Source organism: Tyto alba, unplaced genomic scaffold (genome assembly GCF_018691265.1).
Source record: "Tyto alba isolate M040663 unplaced genomic scaffold, T.alba_DEE_v4.0 Super-Scaffold_14, whole genome shotgun sequence".
Classification (NCBI taxonomy): Eukaryota; Metazoa; Chordata; class Aves; order Strigiformes; family Tytonidae; genus Tyto; species Tyto alba.
The window spans coordinates 21,179,205-21,192,323 of NW_024881276.1; the positions used below are offsets into that span (position 1 = coordinate 21,179,205).

Genomic DNA, 13,119 nt, shown 5'->3' on the forward strand with positions numbered 1-13,119 from the left:
GACTTTCTTAGTGTCTCTTGCTATCCTTTTGTTGGAAATTATTAGTTTTACAGTAGTGCTGCTGCCTTTAAAAAAACGTTGTAGAGAACAGTTTCAGATTTCCAGTTGATTTTAGATACCCTGTTGAATTTGAATATAGAATCTTAATCATGTTGCTTATATCTGGTTTTCCAGTTTATCAGTTTACCTGTCACTATCACTTTATATTAAATAGAATCATCGCTCTACAGTTCTGCAATGGTATGTGTATATATATAAAAACATATGTAATGGATAAATGTGGATGTTTTCCCCATAAAAAAGACATTTTGTGGCTTTTTTGGAGGGCATAGGGAAGCCTTTGTAAGGAAAGAAGAGAAAGAGTGAAGGGTTCTTGTTCTCTATAAAAAGGTGAAGTATTCTGTACTTCAGGGCCTGACACTCAAAGGTGCTGGGAGTCCATAAGTGTCTTTAAAATCACAGGGATTATGGATGCTCAGTGTACTTGAAAAATCACACTGTCTGTAGCTGGAGTGTCCAACCATCAAGATACATTAAGTCACCAAAGTATTTCCATTCCTGTCCTGTCATTAACTTAAAGGATTTTGCTTTTCTGTCTAAAACTTAAGATAATACATAAAAAAATAATATATCAATCAGTGTTTGTGAGGTACTTGGATACATGTGTACAGCTATGATAGAAGACGTCAAGTCTTATATTAAATCCGTATTCAGGAGTGAGACATGGGCTATGTGCTGAATGGTGAAACTTGAAAGAAATTTTGGGCAGCTGCCTTGCCGTTATCTCTCCTGTGTCTTGAATGGAACAGGAGTCCTATGAAAAATAACATTTGTGTTTGTGTATTTTCTCATATTGCCAAGTGAGCGGAATAAAAATTGACACATTTTTAAGGTGCTGAACAGTTGAAAGTCTGGTGTAGTACTGCAGGCTGTGACTAAGGCTTCATGACTTAGGGGGTTTTGTTTTGTTTCTTGAAGAATCCCAGGAATAGCATTCACAATATATCAGCAATTGCCTAGGGGTTTTGTGCATGCACACAAGCTTAATTGCTGAGGGTTGGAATAATACTGGTATTAACAAGTGGTAAAGACACGAGTTATTGTAGAATATTAATTAGGGATGATCAGAAAGTGCTTTTTGCCAAGACCTCCTTTTGTTAGCGTCTATTTACTCTGGTTTCTGGAAACGTTACTTTAGGGGCTTTAAATAAAAGAGGAAAAGGTGTGTGTTTGAGCATGCTGATTTGCAATAATGATAAAGGAAAGTATGAAGATGTAGATAGAATCAAAATCATGCACTTTTTATAAAATGGCGAAGCTTGTTTTTCTGTCATAAAATAGAAGTCTTCCAGTCCTGACAGGTTCTTCCTCTGCAGCCTCTGAGGGGACCCAGATGGTTATCAGTACCCAATAGTGTACATGTGGAAACTTGGGACAGTATTTGCTGGTGAGTGGTGTCTCAATACCAGTGGACTGTGAAGATCATTTGATCTAATACTGGATTTTATCACAGAAAAATTTCTGTCCTTCTGTCTTCCTCAACCATCTGGGTTTATCGTGTAGGGGGAGTTTTTTCCAGATTTTCATGGAATATAAGCTAATGTGCTCCAGGCAAGGTACATGCATGAATCCTTTTGAGAGTGCTTGCTAGGCTGAAGAGCATGAGCTGTGTGCAACAATGAGATGACATACTAATAAATGTGAGGAAAATAACAAAACCTACCCCAAATCTCTGTGCTTTGAGTCAATGATCAAACAGATAAAATCCTAATAACCTTTCACTAGTCCCAAGCTAAAACTGTCCTTATCACTCCTATATACTCCCTGAGGGCATCTATTAACTGTAGTTGCTGCACATGGTATGTAAGGAGAAATGATCAGCTGTGGAAAATGGGTATCCAGCATTTTATCACTGGAAAAATGTAACTCTGATCACACTGATAAATTATTAACCAGGTTTCCATAAACATATCCTTAGCTTCTAAAAGCTGTATTGGTACATGAGGAACTTGGCTTTATGGGTCAGGTTGTGATGGGCTGATTTCTGTAGGTTAGCAAGAGGCAGCAGCAAGAGATACTACTACTAGTATCTTCTGACTATGTCCCCATAATCTTAGAGATGTGCTCTCTAGGTGGAGACATGAAGCCACCATCCCTTCCATGCTGGCAGCCTTTGGTTGCCTACTCTGTGTACACCAGATCATCTCAGAGATGACCTGTTACTCTCTGAAAGATCTTTCACAGATTTCCTACTGGAATTGCGCATCAACTGTGCTTTCCATCTCAAACCCAGACCAGTGAGTAGTTTGGCCTTCAAATAATGATACATTTTGATATTGTTTCAAGTGGCATAAACTGTCTATATTGCAAATGCAATCAAAAGGCCAAAGCACTTAATATTCAGATTGTTGGAGTAAATCTTAGCCTAAAGGAGGCAGAAATCTGCTACAGAAAGGTCACCTTATGATTAATATTCTGTGAGTGCAGCTCTGCACAGTCTTTCTCCTGAATAATTTCTCTTTTGCCCTTTTACCTAAAAGCTAGTGTCCCAGCAATATGTTGCATGTGCCCACCACCTGTTCTTCCCAGAGCTTGGAAGAGTAGCTCTAGGAGAGGTAGAAAGTCTGGAAGCCCACCTCCAGGTTCTTGAATATTTTTGCTTCTAGAGCCACTGGAATTACACATCTAGCTGGAAAGAGGGAGAGAGATATCAAGTATTGTAACAAAGGGAATATGAAGCGAGGAGAAATAATTGAGGGCTTGTCTGTGTTGGAGTAGCAGCTGCTTCTTGAGGGCTTCTGTGTGTTCCTGCTCTTTGTACAGCATCACTGGTATTATAGAATGGCCTTGACAGGTCATGGCCAGAAGGATAGATGAGAAAGCTTGTGATCTTTTTCTTACAGTTACTGTAAATTATCACAGCACAGTATATGTTAGGTAGTCTTTACTTCTGAAAATTCAGATTGCTAAAAAGATGGATCAAAGCCTCAGGTCTCATAAGGTATGTCTCCGATGGAAATCTGTATCTTCTGTCATGTCCTACAAAGTCATCTTTAGCAGTTACATCTGCTTCCTTCTAGTTTGGAGCAGTTTCCACAGAGTGATCCATTGTGCAGCTTTGAACTTCACTCCTCCAGCCCTGTGCCTGGCTGCTGCTTGCTAGACTCTGCCAAAGCTCTGCTGTTGCTTTTTGTGCAAACTAGACTGAAGCCAGACAGAGTTCAACACTGGCAACTTCAGATGAATGCCCTTTTTTCAGGACATACACATCAGGGGCACTGGATGGGCTGTGCTGAGAGGGCAAAGACATTTTAAATGACAAAGAAAACCATCCCAGATGTTCCCTTCATTTGATGAACAGTATTTTTGGAGGATTCTGTCACTTTTCTTTGCTTGTTGTACAGTGTGTGAAAAATTATGCCAATCCTGTGTATGCTGCTGTCAGGCAGTCTATCTAGGCTTTTGCTGAAGTTGCTCATTGGTTTCATTGGGGTGTTAAAAGATCATATAGCAGCATGTAGTTCTTTTTCTCATTGAATTAAGTTCTGGTCATCTGTCATAGATGATATGCATGGCTGTTCCCCACAGGCCTTGTGCTATTACTTTGAGCTGTCTTGGATAGACATTTATGTTACAGATCTGACCTCGGGAATCAGAGGGAAGCCTCCTCCACGTATTCCACTACCTCATCTGCCCTGCTGAAAGTTATCCCCAGGACTCTGATAGTTGATGCACAACCCAATTTTCAGAGAGACAGTGATGTAACCTGTGGAAGTGAGATTACATTTTCTATCTAGATTTTTGTGGGTTCTTTCCTGTCTGCCATGAGAATTTTGGAAACTGATATCCTTACAAAGGCAGAATTCCCAGCCATTTTCATTTTGAGGTAGACACACTGGGACAACATGATGCATTTCATGGCAAGATTTAAAAGTGACCCGTTAGCTTTATTTGCTCTTTGTAGAGGAAAACATTGTAGCATTGTATTTAATGAAAAATAAACCAAGGCAGCACTCCAAACTCATCCCACTTTCTGATTAAGTGGGTTTATGTCATCTGGTAGGTTTCTGGACAGGTGTCATTGTGAACATCTCATTTTATACCACAAGTGAGAAGCAGGATGCATTTGCTCATGTGATTTGTATGTCTGCATTTGTGGTAGTCATGCTGCATCCCCTTCACAGTCAGTGGAGAGGAATGGATGCTAATATACAATGATTCCTCTGACCTTTTTGAAATCTTCTCATGAAGATGAGGTGAGTCATGCCCCAGAAATGCCTATTTATCTCTGTTTATAGAGTGGGGCTGGGATGACTAGGTCAGGATAAATAGGAGAGATCAGAGAACAGAATCATAGGATGGCTTGAGTTGGAAGGCACCTTTAAAGATCATCTAGTCCAAGATTACCCCACCTCCCTGCCTTGGGGCAGGTAAGTCTCCTAAAGATTTTTCACGCCTCTATAGAAATAAGTCATATAATACTTGATTATACACCTTCAATGTGAATGAAAACAAACTTACTTACTTTCATTAAAACCTGAATCCAGTTGCTATGCTAAATCAAATAGAAAGTTATTATCACATGTAATGTATAATGAGTTACTACACTGTACTGCTGTTGCAGAAAGGCAAATGAGCACTTAACATCTAACAGGCTGCAATAGTGGAGGAGTGGATTTCTCACCTCCTACGCACACCACACGCACATTTCCTCATTCAAAGCACTCACATGCAAGGTCTGGGTTCCCTTCTGCCCAAACCCAGAGGGGGTTTCACTGGCTAGGTGGATGCTTTTCCAAATGGCTGCTCTTCTAAATGCTAGTTTCCCTCTTCTCTGGCTCTGCAGCCTGGTTGCAGTTCCTCAGCAATCTTCCTGCAGCCCTCTTGCAAAGCTTGGAGATAATTTAATTTTTCTTCATTCATGAAGAAAGCAAAGTCAATGACAGAATTTTATCAAGTGTACTAAACCTCAGATTGGCAGTCAGGAGTTCTTCTGCAAAATGAAATGTTTGGTAAAGTCAAGGCACCTTCTTTGGAGTACTCATAAGTCAGCAAATTAGTGAAAACGTTTGAATTTGAAGACTTACAAACAAGTTTCTACTGAAATTTTTGAAGAATCCTCATCCATTTCTGTGGAACATACCTGCTGGTATGTTCTGATTAGAAGCCTCTGTTGGGGGAAGAACAATCAAGCAAACCTACTGATACTTCAGTCAATCACTTGCCGCAGCTAGAAGAAACTGATACTTTTTTTTTTTTTTTTTTAGTAAGAACATCTTGTTAAGTAATGAAAATAATCCTGTTGTTTTACCATGCATTTTCTACTTCATGTCAGATGAAGCTTCCTGTAATAGCGCTGCAGTACAGACCACTGCTCGGGGTCTCGCACAGAGTTACACGATGGCTGCTGCCCAGTGAACAGGAGCCGGGGTGTTTAAGGAGGATGGACATAAGACATCACTAGGTAATGGAGCAGCAGCTGCTGACCAGTAACAGAGATAGTGGCTTTCAGGTGTTCTGTGTGTGCTAGTTCATTCCTGTCCCATGCATCCTGGTGTCATAACGCAAGGATGTCATAACATAATATATATTAATTTAACTTCTTCTAAACTCACTGTGGTGATAGTTGTAAGAAATGCTAGCAATTAGAAAGAAGGGTTAGGAAACTTGATAGCACTGTGCTTGCTTCCTATTTCTAAGAGAACTCAGTATCATGAAAAGATTTATTGCTCCCAAATGCCATGCCTATTTTAATGTGGGGAAATGGTGCTACAGATTTTTAAAAGTAAAGAGTTGATAAACTTTCCACAACTTGTCACAGTTAAAATTTATAACTGTGAGTCTTGGTTAAATTTATAATTCATCCAGCTATCAAAAAAACACCTGTGTATAAGGTGCATATTAGAACTTGGTTTGCAACTGTGTATAAATCTGTTCTATTCTAGACCTCAGTTCACTGTTTTTCTTTCCATTTCATCTCAGAAAGTAGAGACACACAGGGAATAACTTAAACATATTAAGGTAAAGTTCAGTATTGAATGAATACTGCCTTCATGCAAACTGTGACTAAGCAATAAGATTGAGATGACTCAAGCCCTAAGTCATATTTTCATGGATGATTTAACATTGCATAGTTTTGCAGGTTTTTTTGCTTAACAACAGAAAAATATTTTTCCTTTCTTCATTCTTTGGTTTGTATCCGTTTAGTTCATTTAATTTTGCAAGCTGACGCACTGAATTTTGTTTCCATTCTTACCCTGGGAGGTTAAATGCTCAGCCAGGAAAGTGTACCATGTTTACTCAATGATGAGCAAAGCAAAGAAAAACGTTGCCACCCTGTTGTGTCATTCTTCCTGTTCCTTACCTCCTGCTTGTAAGTATATTAGCTAAAGGAGTGTAATATAGAGAAGATTATTAGATATTTGTTTATTCCAAAGCATCATCTAAGGGGTTAAATTCTCTTATTTAATTGTTATGTATGATCTCTGGGAGTGTGGTCTTGTGTTCATGAGCAAACACAGTCTGGTGTACTCTCTACCTCTGGTCTGTTGTGCACTTGCTTCCCTGCCTGCATGCACGCTGCCGTTCTCCCAACGTGACACACCTGAAAAATAACACAAGGTTGCTGGGGGTAGCGGCAAAGCAGTGTACTCCTTAGGGAGCTTTCACTGGGCAGTGCTATTCCCTCTTGCATGCAGTATGAAACCTGACCATTTTATCAGCTGTGTGAGCCTAAAATTCTACAACAAGGAAACAGATAACATTTTTTTAAATGCTTTTTCATGTTACTTGAAGATTTTTATTTTTTTTAATAAGGGGTGAAAAACAAGCAGAGGGAGACCTGTAGTAGGAGCATAGTTTAATGAATGCTCAGACTGGCAGTGCTGAGCTTAGTCTTAGCTCTCTTACTTGTATAATCAGGAATGTTAATTTAGTGCTTTCTTACACAGTTATGTGGAATAATTCATAGACTTCATGAGCTTTAACATTATTGCTTTAGTCTTTAAGCACTTACAATTTTGGTTTTGAAATGTTATTACACGAGTGCTAGAAACTAGATACAGCTCGAAGGCACTGACTGTGGTTGTAGAGAGATCTGCGGTCCTGTAGGTATGTGACAGCTTTGCCAAAACATTATGAGAAACCTGGAATTGTGCCTGACCTAAAAAATTATCTGCTTCTGAATCCACTGTTTTTGTTTGATTAATGAATCTGAGTTCTTCTGATTACTCTGAAGTCAAACACACCTATGCTACATGACTTAGAGAAATGGACTTGAAGAATCAGTTTCAGCTTTTCTCTCGGCTTGTATTTGTTCCAGTGCACTGATAAAAATTTGTATAATAGTATTCTGTGCTTTTAATGTCTCTTCAAATAATGTTGCTGCCACTTATATATGACCCTTTCTTAAATACAATATGTGACTTGCCAGTTCATAAATCTTCCAGCTATTATATCTAAAGATCTTTGAAGTTTGTTTTTAGTCAAAGAATCTGCTTACTATTTGCACTGTAATACTGACTAGAGCTCTCTGTCTAATCCATGTGTCATTAACCGAGATCACATTCAACAAGTATGATTTGGTTTTCTTTTATTGCAACTTGATTTCACTGTCTTCAGTCGCTCTTTCTTACCTTGAAAATGTATTGATTTTGTGTAACAAGCATTTCCTGGTGCTTCAGTACCTGCTGGCACTTAGTTTGCCTACCCGGGTGTGTGCACTCTGCAAACAAATGGTTGGGAAGTGAAGCTGGTTTTTCTTGCTTCTGTATATGGCATTCTGCAAGCAGTATGCTTAAGTTGAAACAGGATGAGAGACAAGTTGGCCATTACACACTCAACATGGTAAGCTTTACATTTGTTAAAGTTTCTTGGTATGACAAGAATGTATTTCTGTATTTAATGTATTTCTGCCATTTTATTAGACTTAATGTTGGCCATCCATCTCTTCCTTCCACCGTCATAGACCTCCATACAACTGTGGGCCTCAGAAAAGATAAAAGGTAACTGTGGACGTGGACTGTTTTGGTGGCTACCTAGTGAAGCCATTTTAGTTTTGCCATCCAGAGGGGCCTTGGCAGGATTGAGAAGTGGGCCCGTGTGAACCTCACAAGTTTCAACAAGGCCAAGTGCAAGGTCCTGCACATGCATCGGGGCAATCCCCAGTATCAATAGAAGCTGGGGGATGAAGGGATTGAGAGCAGCCCTTCAGGGAAGGACTTGGAGGTATTGGTGTATGGAAAACTGAATATGATCTGTCAGTGTGCACTCACAGCCCAGAAAGCCAACCGTGTCCTGGGCTGCATCAAGAGAATTGTGGCCAGCAGGTCGAGGGAGGGGATTCTCCCCCTCTGCTCCACTCTCGTGAGATCCCAGCTGCAGTCCAGTGTCCAGCTCTGGGGTCCCCAGCACGAGACAGACACACAGCTGTTGGAGCAGGTCCAGAGAAGGACCATGAAGATGATCAGGGGGCTGGAGCCACCTCCCCTGTGAGGACAGGCTGAGAGAGTTGGGGTTGTTCAGCCTGGAGAAGAGAAGGCTCCGGGGAGACCTGATAGCAGCCTTCCAGTGCTTAAAGGGGGCTACAGGAAAGCTGGGGAGGGACTCTTTATCAGGGAGTGTAGTGACAGGATAAGGGGTAACAGTTTTAAACTGAAAGAGTGTAGATTTAGATTAGATGTAAGGAAGAAATTCTTTGCTGTGAGGGTGGTGAGGCACTGGCACAGGTTGCCCAGAGCAGCTGTGGCTGCCCCCTCCCTGGAAGGGTTCAAGGCCAGGCTGGACGGGGCTGTGAGCAACCTGGTCTGGTGGGAGGTGTCCCTGCCCATGGCAGGGGGGTTGGAGCTAGGTGATCTTTAAGGTCCCTTCCAACCCAAACCATTCTTATGGTTCTGTGAATTTTATTTCAGACCCCCATGTGAGTGAACTAAGGATACAGAGGATTTGTGTATTTTAAGCAGGGCATATATGAAACATGCCTCTCTTAATTTGAGTGTCAAGGCTGAGCGCATTGGATCTGGTAGATTCAGCACACTGTGATACCCAGTGCCAGCACTGAGCTGGGACGGGGCAGCTGTGGCCTCCTGCAGCATGTGTAAGGGGCAGCAGGACCATCCATCCTGCTCCTGCTGAGTTTCCAACCTGGCCGTTGTGCCTTGTGCAGCTTTGGTTTGGACAGTGGTTGGTTCCTTTTCAAGAGACAAGATATCTCAGCTTCTCATGTGGCAAAAGTCAATTGCAGTCCAGCACGCCATGCAACATTTGGCTGCTGTTGGTAGGAATTTACTTACCAGTATGGAAATACTTTTTGTGCCTGTCCCACCAGCAGAAGGTGAAGGCTCTCTCACTCAAGCAACTTGAGGTGATGTCATGGTTCCCATACCACTGCAGTCAGTGCATGTGGAAATTCTGCTTCTGTTGCTGAGTCACTAAATCATTCCATGTACTGGTGCTTCTGGATAAGTAAACATAATGACTTGTTGGTGGAAGTAATTTCTTGCATCAAGCAATTTGATGATAGTGTCATTGAAGAAAAGAGGTAATTCCTATTCTGTACATCTCTCTTCCTTTCACCTCTGCCTCTGTCTCTTGGGAGCAGGATGCTTTTCCTCCTTCTTGAGTAGATGGGGGAGGAGGGAAAAGCATTTTGAAGTGCAAATGGAGCTGTTGATTTGCTGGGTTCATCAGGATACATGCGGCAGTGACAATAGTGGTCGCTGTACCTGGGGTAGCTACAAATGTAGCTGACTGCAGTGGATTCACTGTGCTTCCTGTAGCCCTCGGCTAACATCCCTCACAAAGATTTAGTTTTGGGGGTGCTGTGTTTCTAATTGTCACAAGCAACTGTGCGAGCAGTTAGCAAAAATAAATCGCATGTTCTTCCCCACTGTAATGCTTTTTCTCCCCCCCCCCCCCCCCCCCCCTTTTTTTTTCCCCTCTCAAACAAGCCTTATGCAATTCTTTTGTTTTGAGGGGGTGAGCAAACACTCTCTGGATAGACATGGTACCTGTGTACAGTGGATGAAGGTATACTGCAGGATAAACTGCACCTTATTGTTCAGTTGTGTCTAATTTTGCTGCCATGTGCTAAAAATAATGTGTTATTTGTAATGTATCTTCCCTCAACATTAGCTTCAGAGAGGAAGACTCCATACTAGAAATCCCTTTTGATGGGGATAAGAAAAATGGGAAAAGCATGTGGATAGTCCCAAGGAGCAATTCTAGCCCGTTGCATGAGGCAAGGAAAAAAGCCAGATATTCGAGAGGCTCACTTACATGCTGTCTTGTGATTGTGTCACTTCATTCATTCCTCCTTCGTTACCACTTCCTTTGCAAGTCCAATATTAGATTGTTGCTTATACTGTCACTTAAGAAATTAATATCCTATCAATGTATTGAATGTAGATTAGAACTGAGCCTTGTACTTTTAGAGGGCTTTTCATTTTACCATGTGTCCTAATTTTCATTTTAGTGCTTCTTAAATGCTCCATTGTATGAAATCTTAACTCAGTTTAGGATGAAAACAACTACACTTTCTAACCAGCCACAGGGTTGCTTAATAAAACATCAAAAATCTGTTAAAAGGATCTTTGTCACTTTCAAAAAGCTGGCTACTTCTTTTGTTTTTAAAACCTAAATTGGTTCATAATTCAGCTTTTGGTAGCTAATTTATACTGGACTATTTAGAGAGAGAGCAAAAAGTAGTGCAGGAGAAGTGAAAATTTTCCTGTTAAATCTTGTAAAATACAGGCCTGATCTCTAATCATGTGTTGTCTAAAGCAGGGAAGTCTTAACTGTTTGTTAAAAACAGTGTCTCATTACTTATTAGTCTCCTTTTCCATAGAGCAAGTGCTCCTGCTGGTTTTGCTATTGCTGTTCTTTAACAACTATGTGTATAACAGAAATGCCCACCACTTACCCCAAAAGGTACGGGAGCTAAACCAGATGGTCTCCTCCTGTAGGTAGGTCATGTTTTGGTACCTCTTGTACCAGCACATGTCAGAATGAAGGCAGTAGTATCAGAGTTTCAACACAGAATTTGTCCAATCAGGCAGGAGTGAAGTAGGATGCAGAGACAATGGCTTTCTGACATCTGCTTCGTTTCAGGTGGGGTAAAGATATCTGCACTATTTTCAGTCCTAAAAGATAGCCTTGCAAGACTAACAGTATCTAAGAACTGGGAAAACTTGGCTTATGCAAAGTTAGCTGCTGCTAGTACTTCAGCTAGCTTGTGGTCTAGAATATGACCTAGGCAGAGGTCATGAGTTTAATGTGTTTAGAAGGAATCCTGTCTGAACAAATACGAGCTTCTTTTGAGCTATTTGCTGAAGCTTCAGCAGCTAGGCAGTGTCTGGTTAGGAAATCTATTATTTTTGAATAGCAATTTCATAGTAAAGAAGAAAATCTGGAAGGTGAGACGAGTCCAAATCTCAATGTCAATTGGCTGGTTGTTACGCATATATTGGATATCTGACAGACAGAAAAACTGGGCTATTTCAGCATCAGGTATGTTACTGCAGCCCTGAACACAATAGCTGCAACTTTGGTGGCTCTCAAACCATTACTAGATTAAACCTTTCTCAAATCAGACTGTGATGGTAATGTCGAAGTCACCTATGCTTGTTTGTTTTGACTTTCAGGTAGTTTGAAATAAATATACACAGCTATTTTGTGGCTCCAAACTACAATTATGCTGGGAAGTTGATTCTGAAGCTGCTTGTGCATGCAGTGTGAAAGCCTGCAGTGTGCCAGCGAGCATCAGCCAGGACACAAGTGCATTCAGTACCGAGGAAGATGACTGACTCCCTTGAGGAAGAAACAAAGAAGAAACCTTTGTTCCTTGCATAGCTGGAAGGCAAAGCAATACAATCTTGACACGCGGTTAACTTAAAGAAGCATTTTTCAAAATACCTCTTGACTGTGTGCATCTTGTAACTGACACAAACGTGCCTTTGGACTTGTGCAAATAAATCATTGGAAGACTTGATTGGGCAAAGCAGTTATTGAAAGAGTGGCTCTTGGAGAATCATGACGAAGCACCTGGAGATCATCAATTTGTCATTTTTGTTAGAACATGAAAGGGAAACAATATTGGGAGTATTGAAGAGAGATGAGTATCTGAAGAAAGTAGAAGATAAAAGGATAAGGTAACATTTTTTATTACTGCTCTTAAAAATACGGTCTGTAGTACAGATATTTTTGTGGTACCTGGTGAATATTTTCTAGATGCCTCAGAAGGATGTGTTGGGAGGTGGCATAGTTAATTTATAAGTCAAAGTGTGTTAAGAATAAAATTACTTGTTAGTGTGGTCCTCTGAATAAAAGACTATGTCCATTGCTTCAAGGCAAGAGTCAAAAACATAACGAGAGCAAAAATGTAGAGCAATGTTTTTTTAAATTTCAGATTCTATAGATTTTGCCCACTTTGGCTGAATTTCCCCACTGTGAATGGAAGGGTTTAGTAAGGCTCTTGAATTTTCTTTCTCTGAGAGGGGCTGTGTGTGCCTTCAGAGCTGCCTGCAGTAGAAGTTTGGAAGGTGCCACAGGGCGAGAAAGTAGGCATCTGCCTCTGTACAACATGGCTGTACAACATGGGGCAAATATGAGATAGTGACCTTTTTCTTTCTGTTGCAGCACTTACAGAATAGGGATGAGGAAGGACACTTCATTTTACAAATTAGTTAGATTTACTAATAAATAGAACTGAAAATCTCAGGTATGAATCTCAAAAGTCACTGATGGGAGAAGTAGAGACTCGGGTGTGTCCATATGTTCTTTTCTGAAGCAAAAGGTAAAAATCAAAGTTCAGAGAACAGTGTGGAGGCAGGCAGAGTCAGCTGTTTTAGAGAAGTCAAATTCAGTTAGTTCAGGTAAATATCAGTTCTGCAAATGTTCATATGCTTTTCTAGTATGTTGTTGCTTCCTCCTGCTTCTCCCTGATGCCCTTTTAAACTCACAGTATTGGTTCTGAGAAATGGGCTTTGTGGATGTATGCACCACTTGGTGTTGGCAAGGCTGCTGAGTGTAATGGATGACAAAGGGAACCTTTCCAGCCGTTGCTGGCTTCTGTTCGTGCATTCCAAGTCCAGGCTGCATTTTTCTTCCCTTTCATTTGCTAAA

At 40.8% G+C, this 13,119-nt stretch overlaps 1 protein-coding gene across 2 annotated transcripts in view; it reads left to right on the top strand.

Moving 5' to 3' along the window:
• Positions 1-13,119, top strand: part of SYTL5 (synaptotagmin like 5) — a 94,532-nt gene that overhangs the window by 13,716 nt on the left and 67,697 nt on the right. For both annotated transcript variants that reach the window (XM_042788990.1, XM_042788991.1), the window contains exon 2: positions 11,640-12,146. In XM_042788990.1, the coding sequence (XP_042644924.1) occupies positions 12,028-12,146 (119 nt within the window). In that variant the 5' untranslated portion in view covers positions 11,640-12,027. The remainder of the gene's footprint in view (positions 1-11,639; positions 12,147-13,119) is intronic.